This window comes from Musa acuminata, chromosome BXJ1-5, assembly GCF_036884655.1.
Source record: "Musa acuminata AAA Group cultivar baxijiao chromosome BXJ1-5, Cavendish_Baxijiao_AAA, whole genome shotgun sequence".
Lineage (NCBI taxonomy): Eukaryota > Viridiplantae > Streptophyta > Magnoliopsida > Zingiberales > Musaceae > Musa > Musa acuminata.
Genome location: NC_088331.1, coordinates 11,477,024 through 11,490,000, shown reverse-complemented (window position 1 = coordinate 11,490,000; position 12,977 = coordinate 11,477,024). Strand labels below are relative to the sequence as shown.

Here is a 12,977-nt window from a genome sequence, read left to right as displayed (position 1 = left end):
CTCCCGATAACGTTTAAAATTCGCGTCAAAATATATCAAACAGATTAATATTAAAGAAAAGAAAAGAGAGAGAGAGAGAGAGAGAGCACAAGACGAGGAGAGTGGCTGTGTGAGAGGGAGAGACCTCGTTGTGGCGCGATCTCTTTTCCCCCTCCCTCGGCGGCGACAGCTATCCTATCTACGGCGGCTGAGGCGGCGCCGGGCGCCTCTCCGAATCCCTTTTCGTGTCCTTCTGCTTCCCTTGTCTCTCTAGATCTGGATCCGAGATTCTGAGGTCGATCTCTTCTCTCTAGATCTGGGCTCTTCGACCCAACCCTAATGCTAACTCTGCCCTTATGATTTAGTTTATTTGGACCGATCTCTGACCTTGCAAGCTCTTGGTGAAGAGGGTTCGAAGAGCGGAAGCCCGCGATGCTGACCAAGTTCGAGACCAAGAGCAACCGGGTGAAGGGGCTGAGCTTCCACAGCAAGCGCCCCTGGGTCCTTGCCAGCCTTCACAGCGGTGTGATCCAGCTATGGGACTACCGGATGGGCACGCTCATCGACCGATTCGACGAGCACGACGGTCCTGTTCGCGGCGTCCACTTCCATAAGTCGCAGCCCCTTTTCGTCTCTGGAGGTGATGTGTTCTTGCCGTGGGGTGGTTACTATATACTTGCTCTTGATGCTCGATCTTACCTGTTTTTGCCTGATTTGGGAGGTACCGACTTTGCATGTCGAGTCTGGATCTAGATCTGGGCTGCCGTGAAGAATTTATGGCTTGGTGTTGCTTGTAGCGATTGGATCTTGTCTATTAATTGGAAATTCCATGAACTGCATTTTGTTGGGCTTTATCTTGCAGATTCTTATGCTTCGAGGGCCGTCTGAGGTTTTATATTCAGTGATTGAAGTTTGATTTGAACTTTGTTACAACTGAATGATCCTATTTTGCTCAGCATTACTTTGTATATGGAAGTGATACTTTGTTATCATAATAGTTCAGGATCATTCATCCACTAGTCGAGGATGATACTATGGATTATTTATGTTTCTTGGGATCATTTGTCCGGCAAGGTTATGTTAGGATAATAGAGAATATTCTTTGTACGTATCTAGCTAACACTAAGGTTATATTGGTGGGCATGATCATGAAACTATGGCTTGGAGTTATCACAAAAACTAATCCAAATTGTTGAACTTAGGTTTCGTCCTTGTTACATTGTGAAGGTTCATGCATGTTCTAATTTACATTAGTTTTCTTCTCTGATAGTAATATATCAGAACTTGTTGTGAATAATGCATTTCTAAAGAGCAATTATGTTATATGTGCAGGGGATGATTACAAAATCAAGGTCTGGAATTATAAGACCCACCGCTGTTTGTTTACCCTTCTTGGGCACCTTGATTACATCCGCACGGTCCAATTCCATGATGAGCACCCCTGGATTGTTAGTGCTAGTGATGATCAAACAATTAGGATTTGGAACTGGCAATCACGAACCTGCATTTCTGTATTGACTGGGCACAATCACTATGTCATGTGTGCCTCATTCCATCCGAAGGAAGACCTGGTTGTATCGGCTTCCCTTGATCAGACTATTCGTGTCTGGGATATTGGTGCTCTGAGGAAGAAGGTGGCACCAGCTGATGACATTCTGCGTCTGAGTCAGATGAACACAGATTTGTTTGGGGGAATTGATGCAGTTGTCAAGTATGTCTTGGAAGGTCATGATCGTGGGGTCAATTGGGCATCGTTCCATCCTACTTTGCCCCTTATTGTGTCTGGTGCTGATGATCGGCAAGTGAAACTGTGGAGAATGAATGGTAACTTGGCAAGTTTACGTTAAATTGATTTTCAGAAATTAAATTGAAAGAATAAACGAGACATTTTAAGAAACGCTGGAACTTATTAATATCATATGGCCCTTGTTGGAGGGGCATGCTTATGTTCTTAATCTTATTATGAGAATATAATGATTTGGTGGATGACTCATGGGTTAATTATGATAATGTTGGTCTTAATTAATCAAATTCCATACTAATACTTGCCCCAGAATCCTGTTGAACTGGCATGTAGTGACTGGTACAGTATATATGAATAAGTATTCAAATTCATTGTTATATTGCTAAAATTAATGAGTCTAGAAATGCATTAATGTAAGCGTGCTCTTCTGGTGGAACAGATTCAAAGGCTTGGGAGGTGGACACACTGAGAGGGCACACAAACAACGTCTCTTGTGTGATGTTCCATGCAAAGATGGAAGTCATTGTATCCAACTCAGAGGACAAAAGCATTCGCATTTGGGATGCTAACAAACGCACAGGTATTCAGACAATTAGACGTGAACATGACCGCTTCTGGATTCTTGCTGCGCATCCAGAAATGAACCTTCTTGCGGCCGGTCATGATAGCGGCATGATCGTCTTCAAGTTGGAGAGAGAACGCCCTGCTTTCTCTGTCAGTGGTGATACTCTATTCTATGTCAAAGATCGCTTCTTGCGCTTATATGAGTTCTCAACCCAGAAGGATAATCAGGTTGTTCCTATAAGAAAGCCTGGTTCTGTCAGCTTAAACCAGGGACCTAGAACATTGTCTTATAGCCCTACCGAGAACGCTGTCTTGATATGTTCAGATGTGGATGGCGGAACTTATGAGCTATATATTGTTCCTAAAGATGCATCTGGCAGGAGTGACTATATGCAGGAAGCAAAAAAAGGAGCTGGTGGATCAGCGGTTTTTATAGCCCGCAATAGGTTTGCTGTTCTGGACAGGAGTAGTAATCAAGTGGTAGTGAAAAACCTGAAAAACGAGATTGTAAAGAAGGGTCTTCTTCCAGTTGCTAGTGATGCAATATTTTATGCTGGGACAGGTAATGTATTGTGCAGGGCTGAGGACAGGGTGGCCATCTTTGATCTTCAGCAGAGGGTTGTCCTTGGGGAGCTGCAGACTCCATCTGTCAAGTACGTTATTTGGTCAAGTGACATGGAGTCTGTTGCGTTGCTCAGTAAACATGCTATAGTCATTGCTAATAAGAAACTAGTGCATCGTTGCACACTGCATGAGACTATTCGTATAAAAAGTGGTGCCTGGGATGATAATGGTGTCTTCATTTACACGACATTAAATCACATCAAGTACTGCCTGCCTAATGGGGACAGTGGAATCATAAGAACTCTGGAAATTCCTATTTACATAACCAAGGTATCTGGAAGCAATATCTATTGCTTGGATCGTGATGGGAAGAACCAGGTTATATCAATTGATGCTACGGAGTACATCTTCAAGCTTTCCCTGCTGCGAAAAAGATATGATCTTGTCATGAGTATGATCAGGAATTCACAGTTATGTGGGCAGGCTGTAATTGCATATCTGCAACAGAAAGGCTTTCCTGAAGTTGCTCTCCATTTTGTCAAGGATGAGAAGACCCGGTTTAACCTGGCTCTTGAGAGTGGTAATATTCAAATTGCTGTTGCTTCAGCAAAAGAGATTGATGATAAAGACCACTGGTACAGGTTGGGCATTGAGGCCCTTCGACAAGGAAACACTAGCATTGTGGAATATGCATATCAGAGGACAAAGAACTTTGAGAGACTATCATTTCTTTATCTTATAACAGGGAACACAGAAAAGCTCTCCAAAATGCTGAAAATAGCTGAAATTAAGAATGATATCATGGGTCAGTTCCATAATGCACTGTATCTTGGCGACATTCAGGAACGTGTCAAAATATTGGAGAATGCTGGTCATTTGCCTCTTGCATATGTTACAGCAGCCACTCATGGACTGAAGGAGGTTGCTGATAGGCTTGCCACTGAGTTGGGAGAGAATGTTCCATCACTACCCGAAGGAAAACCACAATCTCTTCTACTGCCTCCTGCACCGCTCATGTGCTGTGGGGATTGGCCATTACTAAGGGTAATGAGAGGTATATTTGATAATGGTTTGGATTTGGGGAGGGCAGGACAGGAGGAAGAGGAGGATGCTCCTGGTGCTGACTGGGGTGATGAGGAACTGGACATTGTTGACATCGAAGGAGCAATGCAGAATGGTGACATAGTTGCAGATATTGAGGATGGCGAAGCAATTGAAGAGAATGAAGAGGAAGGAGGGTGGGACTTGGAAGATCTGGAATTACCAGCTGATGTGGATACACCGAAAGCTGCAGGCAATTCTCGCTCTTCTTTATTTGTTGCTCCTACACCTGGGATGCCAGTTAGTCAGATCTGGATCCAGAAATCATCACTTGCTGGGGAACACGTGGCAGCTGGAAACTTTGACACTGCTATGCGCTTGCTCAGCCGGCAGTTGGCTATAAAGAACTTTGCACCATTGAAGCCATTATTCATGGATCTTCATGCAGGCAGTCATACCTATCTGCGTGCTCTTTCCACTGCACCGGTTATTTCGTTTGCTGTTGAAAAAGGGTGGAGTGAGTCTGCTAGTCCTAACGTAAGGGGTCCACCAGCACTTGTATTCAAGTTCTCACAGATGGATGAGAAACTTAAGGCAGCTTATCGAGCCACGACAGAAGGAAAGTTCCCTGAGGCTTTGCGTCAATTTCTTAATATTTTGCACACTATCCCCCTTATTGTTGTTGACTCAAGGAGGGAAGTTGATGAAGTGAAGGAGCTGATTGAGATAGCCAGAGAGTATGTTCTAGGTTTGAAAATTGAGCTTAAAAGAAAGGAAATCAAAGACAATTTGGTTCGACAGCAAGAGCTGGCAGCCTATTTTACAAATTGTAAGCTTCAGAAGATCCACATGAGGCTTGTCCTCACAAGCGCTATGACTATATGCTACAAGGGAGGGAACTGCTCTACAGCAGCCAATTTTGCCAGGATGCTTCTGGAGAACAGCCCAACAGAAGTCCAAGCAAAAAAGGCTAGGCAATTGCTGCAACATTGTGGTGACAAGAAAGATGTTAACCAACTTAATTATGATTACAGGAACCCATTCGTGGTTTGTGGGGCTACTTTTGTTCCAATCTACCGTGGGCAGAAGGATGTTTCTTGCCCTTATTGTGGGGCTCGGTTTGTGCCAACCATAGAAGGGCAGCTTTGTGCTGTTTGTGAGCTTGCAGTGGTAGGGGCGGATGCATCTGGCCTGCTCTGCTCTCCTACACAGATAAGATAAATTGGCAGAAGGTACTTCTTTTGTTCCTTGTTATCTTTGCCTCTTTTCTGTTATTTTTCTTGTTGCTGTTATATTATATCTTGCCTGGGACGCATTGATTATGTGCAAGGTCAAGCAATAATAGTAGGGAAAGTTGTTTTTGAGTATCTTGCCCAGTTCTTTGGACCAGTTGGGGAGATTTCAAGGGCAGGTTTTTTTTACTACATCTTGCAGTGTGTTAGAACAACATTGTAGAAGGTACATTTGATTACAATATGCAGTATGGATTTTTGTGTATTTCTTTCCGGCCTTAATGACTTTTGTAGATGGTTAATAATTTTATTGTTGCATGCACTTAATTATTTTTGTGGTTCTTTACAAGTGATGGCTCATTGTGGAATGCTCTTTAACCGAGTGAATTTTCTGTGTTATTTGTTTGAACTACAATGTGTTTTCTTCTGCATCAGAAATCATTAGCAGCCGTTATGGCTGGAAGTGTTATTGCAGCAAGAACGGGCATATTATTCATACTAATAAATCTGTAGGACTCACTACTGGAGATGCTTTCTGTTCATGTTCTGTAGCAAATACTAATAAATTTCTGTTTATTTATTGACGAAGAGCATGGGTGCACAATGTTCGAGAAGATGCACAGACTTACGTGATATAGGTATGATATGTTGATCTTGGCATGTAACGACGCATTGTCCTCTAACTCGCCTCCTGTCGTGAACTAAGTCGTGGAGCTGTAACATGAAACTAACCATTGTTTAATTTAATTACGTTTCTTGCGAGGACATTCTGTCTCATGTTCAACTACACATGACGCACTATTTCCATTTCAGAAGTAGCGGCCGATTCGATCCGACGAGCACGCACTATGCGAACCCAAAGCATCCGATGCCTCGTGTCCGGGAAGAAAAAAAACCATCCATCATTGAGATGCTAAAATAATTAATTCACCAACAATTGCTACCCGACGTTCCAAAATTATTGACATGATTCAAATACCTTCTTTATTCCTACACTTTTTAAATCTTGTTACATTCCATATGATAGCAGTTCTGGTGACACGATAAATTATATCTTAGGCCATTATGAGGTAATATTTTCACTTACCTCAATAAATTTGATTGTTAATCACTATAAATACATATACCAATTATTAATTTGAACATATGAAGAGTATTAACGTCGCTTTAATAATCAACGAACTCCTGACACACATCCTGACCGTTTCTTGCCCTTTTGTCTCTTCCGATGATTCCTTCCGCACTCGCACACCAAGTTAACCACTCCACCGCGCCGCAGTTAGCACCCGACGCTCCTCGCAACTGTACAAAAGCCTCTCCTCCTCGCTCCCCTGTCGACGAGGAGAGTGAGAGCGATGAGGAAGTCGACGGTCACGAGTGGAGGGCGCATGCTCCGGGCGGTGGGGACGCAGGTCGGCGGCGGCGACCTCAACGGCGCCGGGCGAGCCGCGAAGCCTACGCGCGTCGTCGTGGTGTCGTCGCCCACCGCAACGTCGCCGCCGGGATCGCCCCCCTGGACCTCAGCATCGGCCAGAGGATGGTGCTCGCTTCCGTGGTTCGCGGACGGAGAGGATTGGGAACGCGGAGATTCGGGAGCGGCCGACGAGATCGGGGTCTCGGAGCGGTACGTGTTCGAGACGGAGCCGTCGAAGGAGGAGGCCGAGGAGGCGGTGTCCGCTCTCCAGCGGTAAGCTGTTACTGCTATGTCTGTAGAACTTGCACATAGTCTTCAACACTCTGATTAAGAAAGGAATTCTAAATGAGTGTATTTAATACTTGAAACAAATTCGACTTCTTTCAAGCTTGCAAAAGAAATTGGGAACCACAACATTTATAACATTTGCATGTAGTTTAAAGTTTAAACAGTATGGTTATGCCATTCATTACATAATTCATTCCATTTTCGTTTTTAATTCTGAACACCCTAATCATGCTTGATGATACAAATTTCTTCTCCTTCTTGATTAGATATAATTGATTCTCAACGTATATGGTAGTAGGTTTCTTGTACCAGTCACATTGCCTCAGGTTGCAGAAGACGGATCTCCTATTTCGGTTCAGGGAGTAGTTGAGAAGGAGATTGTTTCAATTGATGAGTTTGAAAGAGGTTGCTCCGCTGAATTCTCCACAGAATCTGAGTCTGATTGGATTGAACCCGCGATGCACCTTTTCAGCTCAAACTCTTCTCAGTCGAAACAATGTGAGAAAGTTTATGATGCATTCAATTTACTGAAGATAAGTCCATCTATTCAGGTGAACTAAACTTCCTGATTACTCCTTTGTTCCTGCTAATTTCATCAGCTTCTCTAGTGAGTAAGCTTGTGGCAGAATTTGCTGTGACGATCTGCATTATACAGCAAGAATTCAGTAAATATTAAGAAATAGTTCATTAAGAATTCAGGATGATGGAACAAGGAATAGTTTCAACAATTGATTTTATTAACTTCCTCGTGTAAATGCTTGTCATTGGTATTCAGCAACTTATAGACAGGAATGATCTCCCTTATTTAGTCTGATGATTTTGTTATTGGATACTTTAGGTTTACTTTCTCTTCCATCATTTTTTCAGTAAAGAAGAATTGTAATCTGATGTACACTGGTTAATATTAGATATCTACCCATTATAAAGACGGAAACTGCAGCCTTCTCAGTCTTATAATTCCTTATTATAAATAGTCTTACTGCCAATGTATTTTGGGTTTGCTCCTGCAGAGGATGGTTGTTTCACTCTCATCTGATAAAGCTATATGGGATGCTGTTATGAAGAACGAAGCAGTTCAGGAGCTGAAGAAGTGTTTCTGTGAAGGTTTGTACCAAATCTTTCTTTAAATCCATGGATTAATCTGCTTAATCTTTTCATATTAAAGTTTATCTTGAAACTTGATTGTTCATCAGTATCTTTATCCTTACCGCGTGAAGCATTCGCTTAATTATCTCATGATTTTGTTTCCTTGTGTCATGAAAATTAATGTTATGTTAACATGACATTAATCCTCTCCGACAACAGATTTCTTGTAGATAAACTAAAGACTGACATAGTTAATTGGTAGGAGAAGTATAATCCTTGTTTCCTAATGCCTGATTTTGTTCTGTATCAAAGAAAATTTTACCCAAACAAATTTGATGGGATCTCTTTGAAGCTTAAAATGGGACCGTAATTAAGCTTAAAACCTTGCAGCACATAATTCCTCTTTAAGGGTCTGTCTATACTCGGTGTAATCTGAATCTTTCTACAGCCTTGAAGCAGTTTCTTTCAAGGAAACCGAGCTTGGAAGTAAGCATGGCAGTCTTGTTTCGGAGTCTCATTGATGTTGTGTTTCTCATGGAACCCCTCTCATCAATTGCTTCTCTGTCCAACTCGACTTGAACAACTGTTGAATGCAGTTGGAGACGATGGAACAGCGAGTGCAGATGGTGACCCTGACATCGCCATTGGATCTCTGCGTTGGATACTTCACAGCACAAAGGCCAAAGTGAGGGAGTTCATTGATCACATCACGAGGCTGATGAATGAGATCTTTCACTCGCAAGGGACTGACGACAAGACCGATTCCTTCAACGACGCTGTGCGTTCTTCGTTCATGCTCTCGGTGATGGTGTTCATTGTTGTCGTAGTTATACGTATCCAGAGATCATAACAATCGTTCTCTGAGATGGTTTGTATGCTTTCTTCAGCATTGCAATTGCAGTATTAAAGAAGGCAGTTTATGTAAAGCTCTCAACGCTTGAGCAAAGTATTTTTCATTTTTTATTTTTTTCGGGGGATAATTAGCTCCTTGTTTTTTATTTAATACATGATGTATAAAACTTTAAAAAAAATTAATAATAATAATGATTTGTGTTTTAATTAAAAGATAATCGTTTCCATCAACTTTCTAATAATTTAAACCTGTCAATTAACTTAGTTGGTTAAGACTTTAATTATTTCTCACAAAGTCATAATATCAAATCTTATTTATATAATTTATTTTTAATATAAAATTAGTTTTAATAACATAAAAAAGAAGGATAAATAGAAAATATCACATGGATAGGACAATTTATACACAGCGTGTTAGCAAAATGGAAGGAAAGATAATGTATTTACCTTTGCCGCATTTCCCTCGTCGTTTCCCCGTCTTAGAAGGCACAGCTCACCTTTGGGTGAAGCGTATGAACAGCGGGCAGAAGGTGACCGGACTATCACGACCTTAGCTGGAATTGCCTAAGGCGTGCGGCACCCTTGCGGCCAAAGACGCGAACTTAGCTTGTGTTGCCTAAGTCGCGAGTCACCCTTGTGGCAAAGACACGAACTTAGCTTGTGTTGCCTAAGTCGCGTTTTGCCCTTGCAATCTTGCTCCACAAGGATCAGCCCACTTTGTAACCTCTCGCAGGTCCTGAAGGACCTGTAAAAGAGAAAGAGAGTTAGATCGAAAGAACGAGCAACGGACAAGTCCCGAAGTCTCGCGAAAAGGAAAGCTTTACAAGCAATTCGTCGAACACCTTGTGTGCACAAGAGAAAAGAGGGAGAGGGAGAAAAACAAGGCTTTCAAGGATGAACGAACAGCTGCAAGCCCACAAACAGCTGCTCACCTGGTCTCGGGCGCAAAACCAAGTTCCCGTAAAGGTCACGTGCGAACTTGCGAAAGAGTGTTCAACGCTCGGTATATAACCGAAGCCCCATCCAGCCATGTGCCACCCGGGGGGTTCCTGGGGTCTGAGATGGCTGACATTTTGGTGAGCGGAGGCAGCTCTCCGCTCACCTCCCGCGGCACGTGAAAACGGAGCTGTTTTGGGCTGTTTTGCTCGGTTCGGTGAGCGGTCGCTTTGCAACGCTGCAGCTTATTCGAACTTACATATTTACAAGCAAAATGACCCAAAACCATAGGAAAACATGCTGTCAAGCAGCTGTACATGCGGGTGTGAGCGACGAACGGTTCGTTGAATGGAGTTGTTGCGGGTGCGCGACGACCGTTCGTGACATTCTCCCCCACTTAAACTATCGACGCCCTCATCGACGCTTGGTGGTAGTTGTTGATGACTTCTTCTTCATGTCGCAGGGCGTCTTCAGGCTCCCAACTGGCTTCAGTTCGGGGAAGCTTTCGCCACTTCACCAAGTACTCTGTCTGCTCCGCTCCGCTGGGTAGCTTTATCTTACGATCCGCCAGAATGGTTTCCACTCGCTTCTCGTAGGAGGATGTGATGGGAGGAAGCCGAGTTGGAACACTTCGAGAGGCATCTTGCGGATCCAAATGGTAGGCCTTCAGGTTGCTGGCGTGAAGAACGTTGTGAATTTTGAACCACGCCGGCAGCTGCAACTTGTAAGAAACATTGCCTACTCTGCTGATAATTGGGAAGGGCCCTTCATACTTACGCACCAATCCTTTGTGAACTCTGTTCCTGAAGAATTGGAGTGATGCTGGTTGGAGCTTTACCAACACCAAATCGCCAACTTTGAACTCTTGTGGTCGCCTTCATCTTGTTACGGAGGGAGAAAAGACTTTCAAAACATAAAAAATATTAATATTTAAGAATATATCAAAAGATCGATGCAAGATTTAACATGGTTTGAAAACTCCTGCCTACATCATCTTAAGAACATTTAGTATTTCTAAAGTACCCCTTTACAAATGGCAGTAAATACCCTCCTCTTTTTCCACCTCTTCTTTTTCTCTTCTTCCTCTTCTTATTCTGCTACTGTTGATTATTAGGACGACCATTGCCATTGCATGAGTCGTGGCCATGACTACCTCTACAACAATTGTGATGGCCACCACTGTGGCAATTGCACGCTTGTTCTACTCCTCGTTTGCTGCCTCGAACGGCTTCAGCACCTCTCTGTATGACCCCTTCCGCTCCTCATTGACCTTTGTCGTTGCTTTCACTCTCTTCCGCTACTACTGCTGCTTCTCCTGGAAGGGCCTTTGGAAGCCCCACATGGTCTTCTTGGTTAGGCATCATTGGCGGGATCTACCTTCTTCCTGCCTTCTCCTAGAGCGGCCAGCGACGTTGACAGTGAGCGAAGAAGCGACGAGTGGCGTCACCTCTAACTACACCTGCGACGAGTGTTGAGCAAGCATCCACAATGTCGACATTGAGTGGAGAGGTGTCGGATGGGGTGGTGAACAACGTGCACAGTGAGTGGCGTCCGCAATAAGCGATGTTGACGGTGATGACATCAACAGTGAGCGATGTCGATGACGAGCAGATGAAATAAGGGGTGGTAGGAAAAAAAATAAAGTCAATAATAATAAGATTATAAATAATAAATTAATATATTATTTTTTTTGAAAAAAATAAATAAATAGTGAAATATTGTCAATAGTAAAAAGGTGCTCTTAATATCAAGCTTCTTTTGCTATTTATAATCCCGTTTAATTTTTTTTTTGATATTTCTAAGATACCCCTATGTAAATTGTAAATAAATGTAAATTTCCTCGTATCTTTCCCTTTTTTCCTTCTTCATCTTCTCTATTATTTAGCATTGGATCAAAGCCTCAGAGGTGAAGGGCCATGGTATGGAAGTCATTAGCTGCTGGCAAAAGGAGGTTGAGATCGAAGGGCAACACCCGTGGGCACGCCAATGCGATATCGCCGTTGTCGTCGTTCATGACCGAGGACGACGACCCACAGTCACTGTGGTAGTCCTCCTCATCGATAAGGACACATTAGGGTGGCAGGTTGTCCTGCCTCCTATGATGCAACGCTCGGACATGGGCCGACGCACCCGTTGTGGTTATCCGGGGCTTATTGAAGGACTCCACGGTGCTTCTGAGGCTGCTGTACATCAATCATTATAGTGGAGGCGGGGACTACGTTGGGTGACGCCCTCTAAAGGTGAATCACATGGTGAAGGGGGAGCGGAAGGGAGGGACGAGAGGTAACGTAGAGGGGATGGAGGGGAAGTTGGTCTTAGCCTTGGGCCCGTGGAAGGCGGTGGCAGCGGCGTCATAGGCCTAGGTGGCGCCCTTGGGGAGTCGGAGGTGCTGAATCACACCTAGGCCTTCTTTCAAGGGTCCCGATCTTGGTCACGAATCGCCCCCACGAGCGCTTTCGGATGTCGTGGTACCCAACCTCCGTTGTCATAGCTGTGGCCACCGTGGTCGGAGCTTGGCCCTTCTATATCTCTTCCTCAAGACACACGAAAACCTGATCATCGGATCCTCAAGAAGCGTGGAGGAGAACAGTTGATTAACATTTGCTCTTCATCTTAAATCATCCTCTTTATCTTGCGATCAATTGTCCTCCAAACTAAGGGAAGACTTGGATTGCTGTGATTCCTTCTTACACCAATCAATAATCACATATCCCCTTCTTCTTCGGCCCCCATCAGTAAGCGGCAAGGGAGCGATTACGAGTGGTATTAAGGGACGTGGAAACAAAAATATAAAGATTGATAATGGAGGGTTTGTAAATAATAAAAGTATATATCTTTTTTTTTTTTTAAAGCTTACCAATTACTAGGGTTGCCGATAGCAAGCTTCATCCATTTTTTATTATCCATTACAATGTTCTAGTCCCTTATACAAATACAATAAATAAATAAATATATATATATATATATATATATAATTATAATTATAATTATAATTATAATTATATTAAATCAAATATACGATATGCTCATTCCTTCAAAAAACATAGTATTTTTTATTTAATTTAAATATAATATTTTTTTATGATATTATTGACTGATAGAAGTTCATCTATTGTAAAGATGCGATAAAGATTTATAATTTTTAATGAATAACGAACTTGATTTCTTCCATTTTATTCTACACTTTGTATGAACTTTTGATATATGCAAAATATAATTAAATCAAGAAAAGTTATTCAACTAACAGATAAACTAAATTGCTTGGTATCAAATTCAC

The 12,977-nt window shown here is 42.7% G+C and overlaps 2 protein-coding genes across 4 annotated transcripts; both read left to right on the top strand.

Moving 5' to 3' along the window:
- The first annotated feature begins 64 nt into the window (after positions 1-64).
- LOC135673805 (coatomer subunit alpha-3) lies at positions 65-5,389 on the top strand. Of its 2 annotated transcripts, none has more exons than XM_065183128.1 (4): positions 65-274; positions 345-619; positions 1,312-1,803; positions 2,163-5,389. In XM_065183128.1, the coding sequence occupies exons 2-4, from the start codon at positions 412-414 to the stop codon at positions 5,111-5,113; spliced, it is 3,651 nt and encodes a 1,216-aa protein (XP_065039200.1). In that variant the 5' UTR covers positions 65-274; positions 345-411; the 3' UTR covers positions 5,114-5,389. The 2 variants fall into 2 exon arrangements, with proteins under 2 accessions (XP_065039200.1, XP_065039199.1); XM_065183127.1 differs by having other exon boundaries at positions 88-274; positions 387-619.
- Positions 5,390-6,360: 971 nt separating this feature from the next.
- Positions 6,361-9,188, top strand: LOC135674987 (uncharacterized). Of its 2 annotated transcripts, XM_065185247.1 has the most exons (5): positions 6,362-6,811; positions 7,125-7,377; positions 7,837-7,930; positions 8,361-8,398; positions 8,509-8,750. In XM_065185247.1, exons 1-5 carry the CDS (start codon positions 6,480-6,482, stop codon positions 8,599-8,601), a joined length of 810 nt encoding a protein of 269 aa, XP_065041319.1. In that variant the 5' UTR covers positions 6,362-6,479; the 3' UTR covers positions 8,602-8,750. The 2 variants fall into 2 exon arrangements, with proteins under 2 accessions (XP_065041318.1, XP_065041319.1); XM_065185246.1 differs by lacking the exon at positions 8,361-8,398 and having other exon boundaries at positions 6,361-6,811; positions 8,509-9,188.
- Positions 9,189-12,977: the final 3,789 nt, after the last annotated feature.

Bases quoted from the DNA above. Each gene is read 5' to 3' on its own strand.
- LOC135673805 (XM_065183128.1), top strand. From the start codon at position 412: ATGCTGACCAAGTTCGAGACCAAGAGCAACCGGGTGAAGGGGCTGAGC. The intron at 620-1,311 runs GTGATGTGTTCT...TTATATGTGCAG, and splicing joins GCCCCTTTTCGTCTCTGGAG to GGGATGATTACAAAATCAAG. The intron at 1,804-2,162 runs GTAACTTGGCAA...CTGGTGGAACAG, and splicing joins GAAACTGTGGAGAATGAATG to ATTCAAAGGCTTGGGAGGTG.
- LOC135674987 (XM_065185246.1), top strand. From the start codon at position 6,480: ATGAGGAAGTCGACGGTCACGAGTGGAGGGCGCATGCTCCGGGCGGTG. The intron at 7,378-7,836 runs GTGAACTAAACT...TTGCTCCTGCAG, and splicing joins AGATAAGTCCATCTATTCAG to AGGATGGTTGTTTCACTCTC. The intron at 7,931-8,508 runs GTTTGTACCAAA...TGTTGAATGCAG, and splicing joins GAAGAAGTGTTTCTGTGAAG to TTGGAGACGATGGAACAGCG.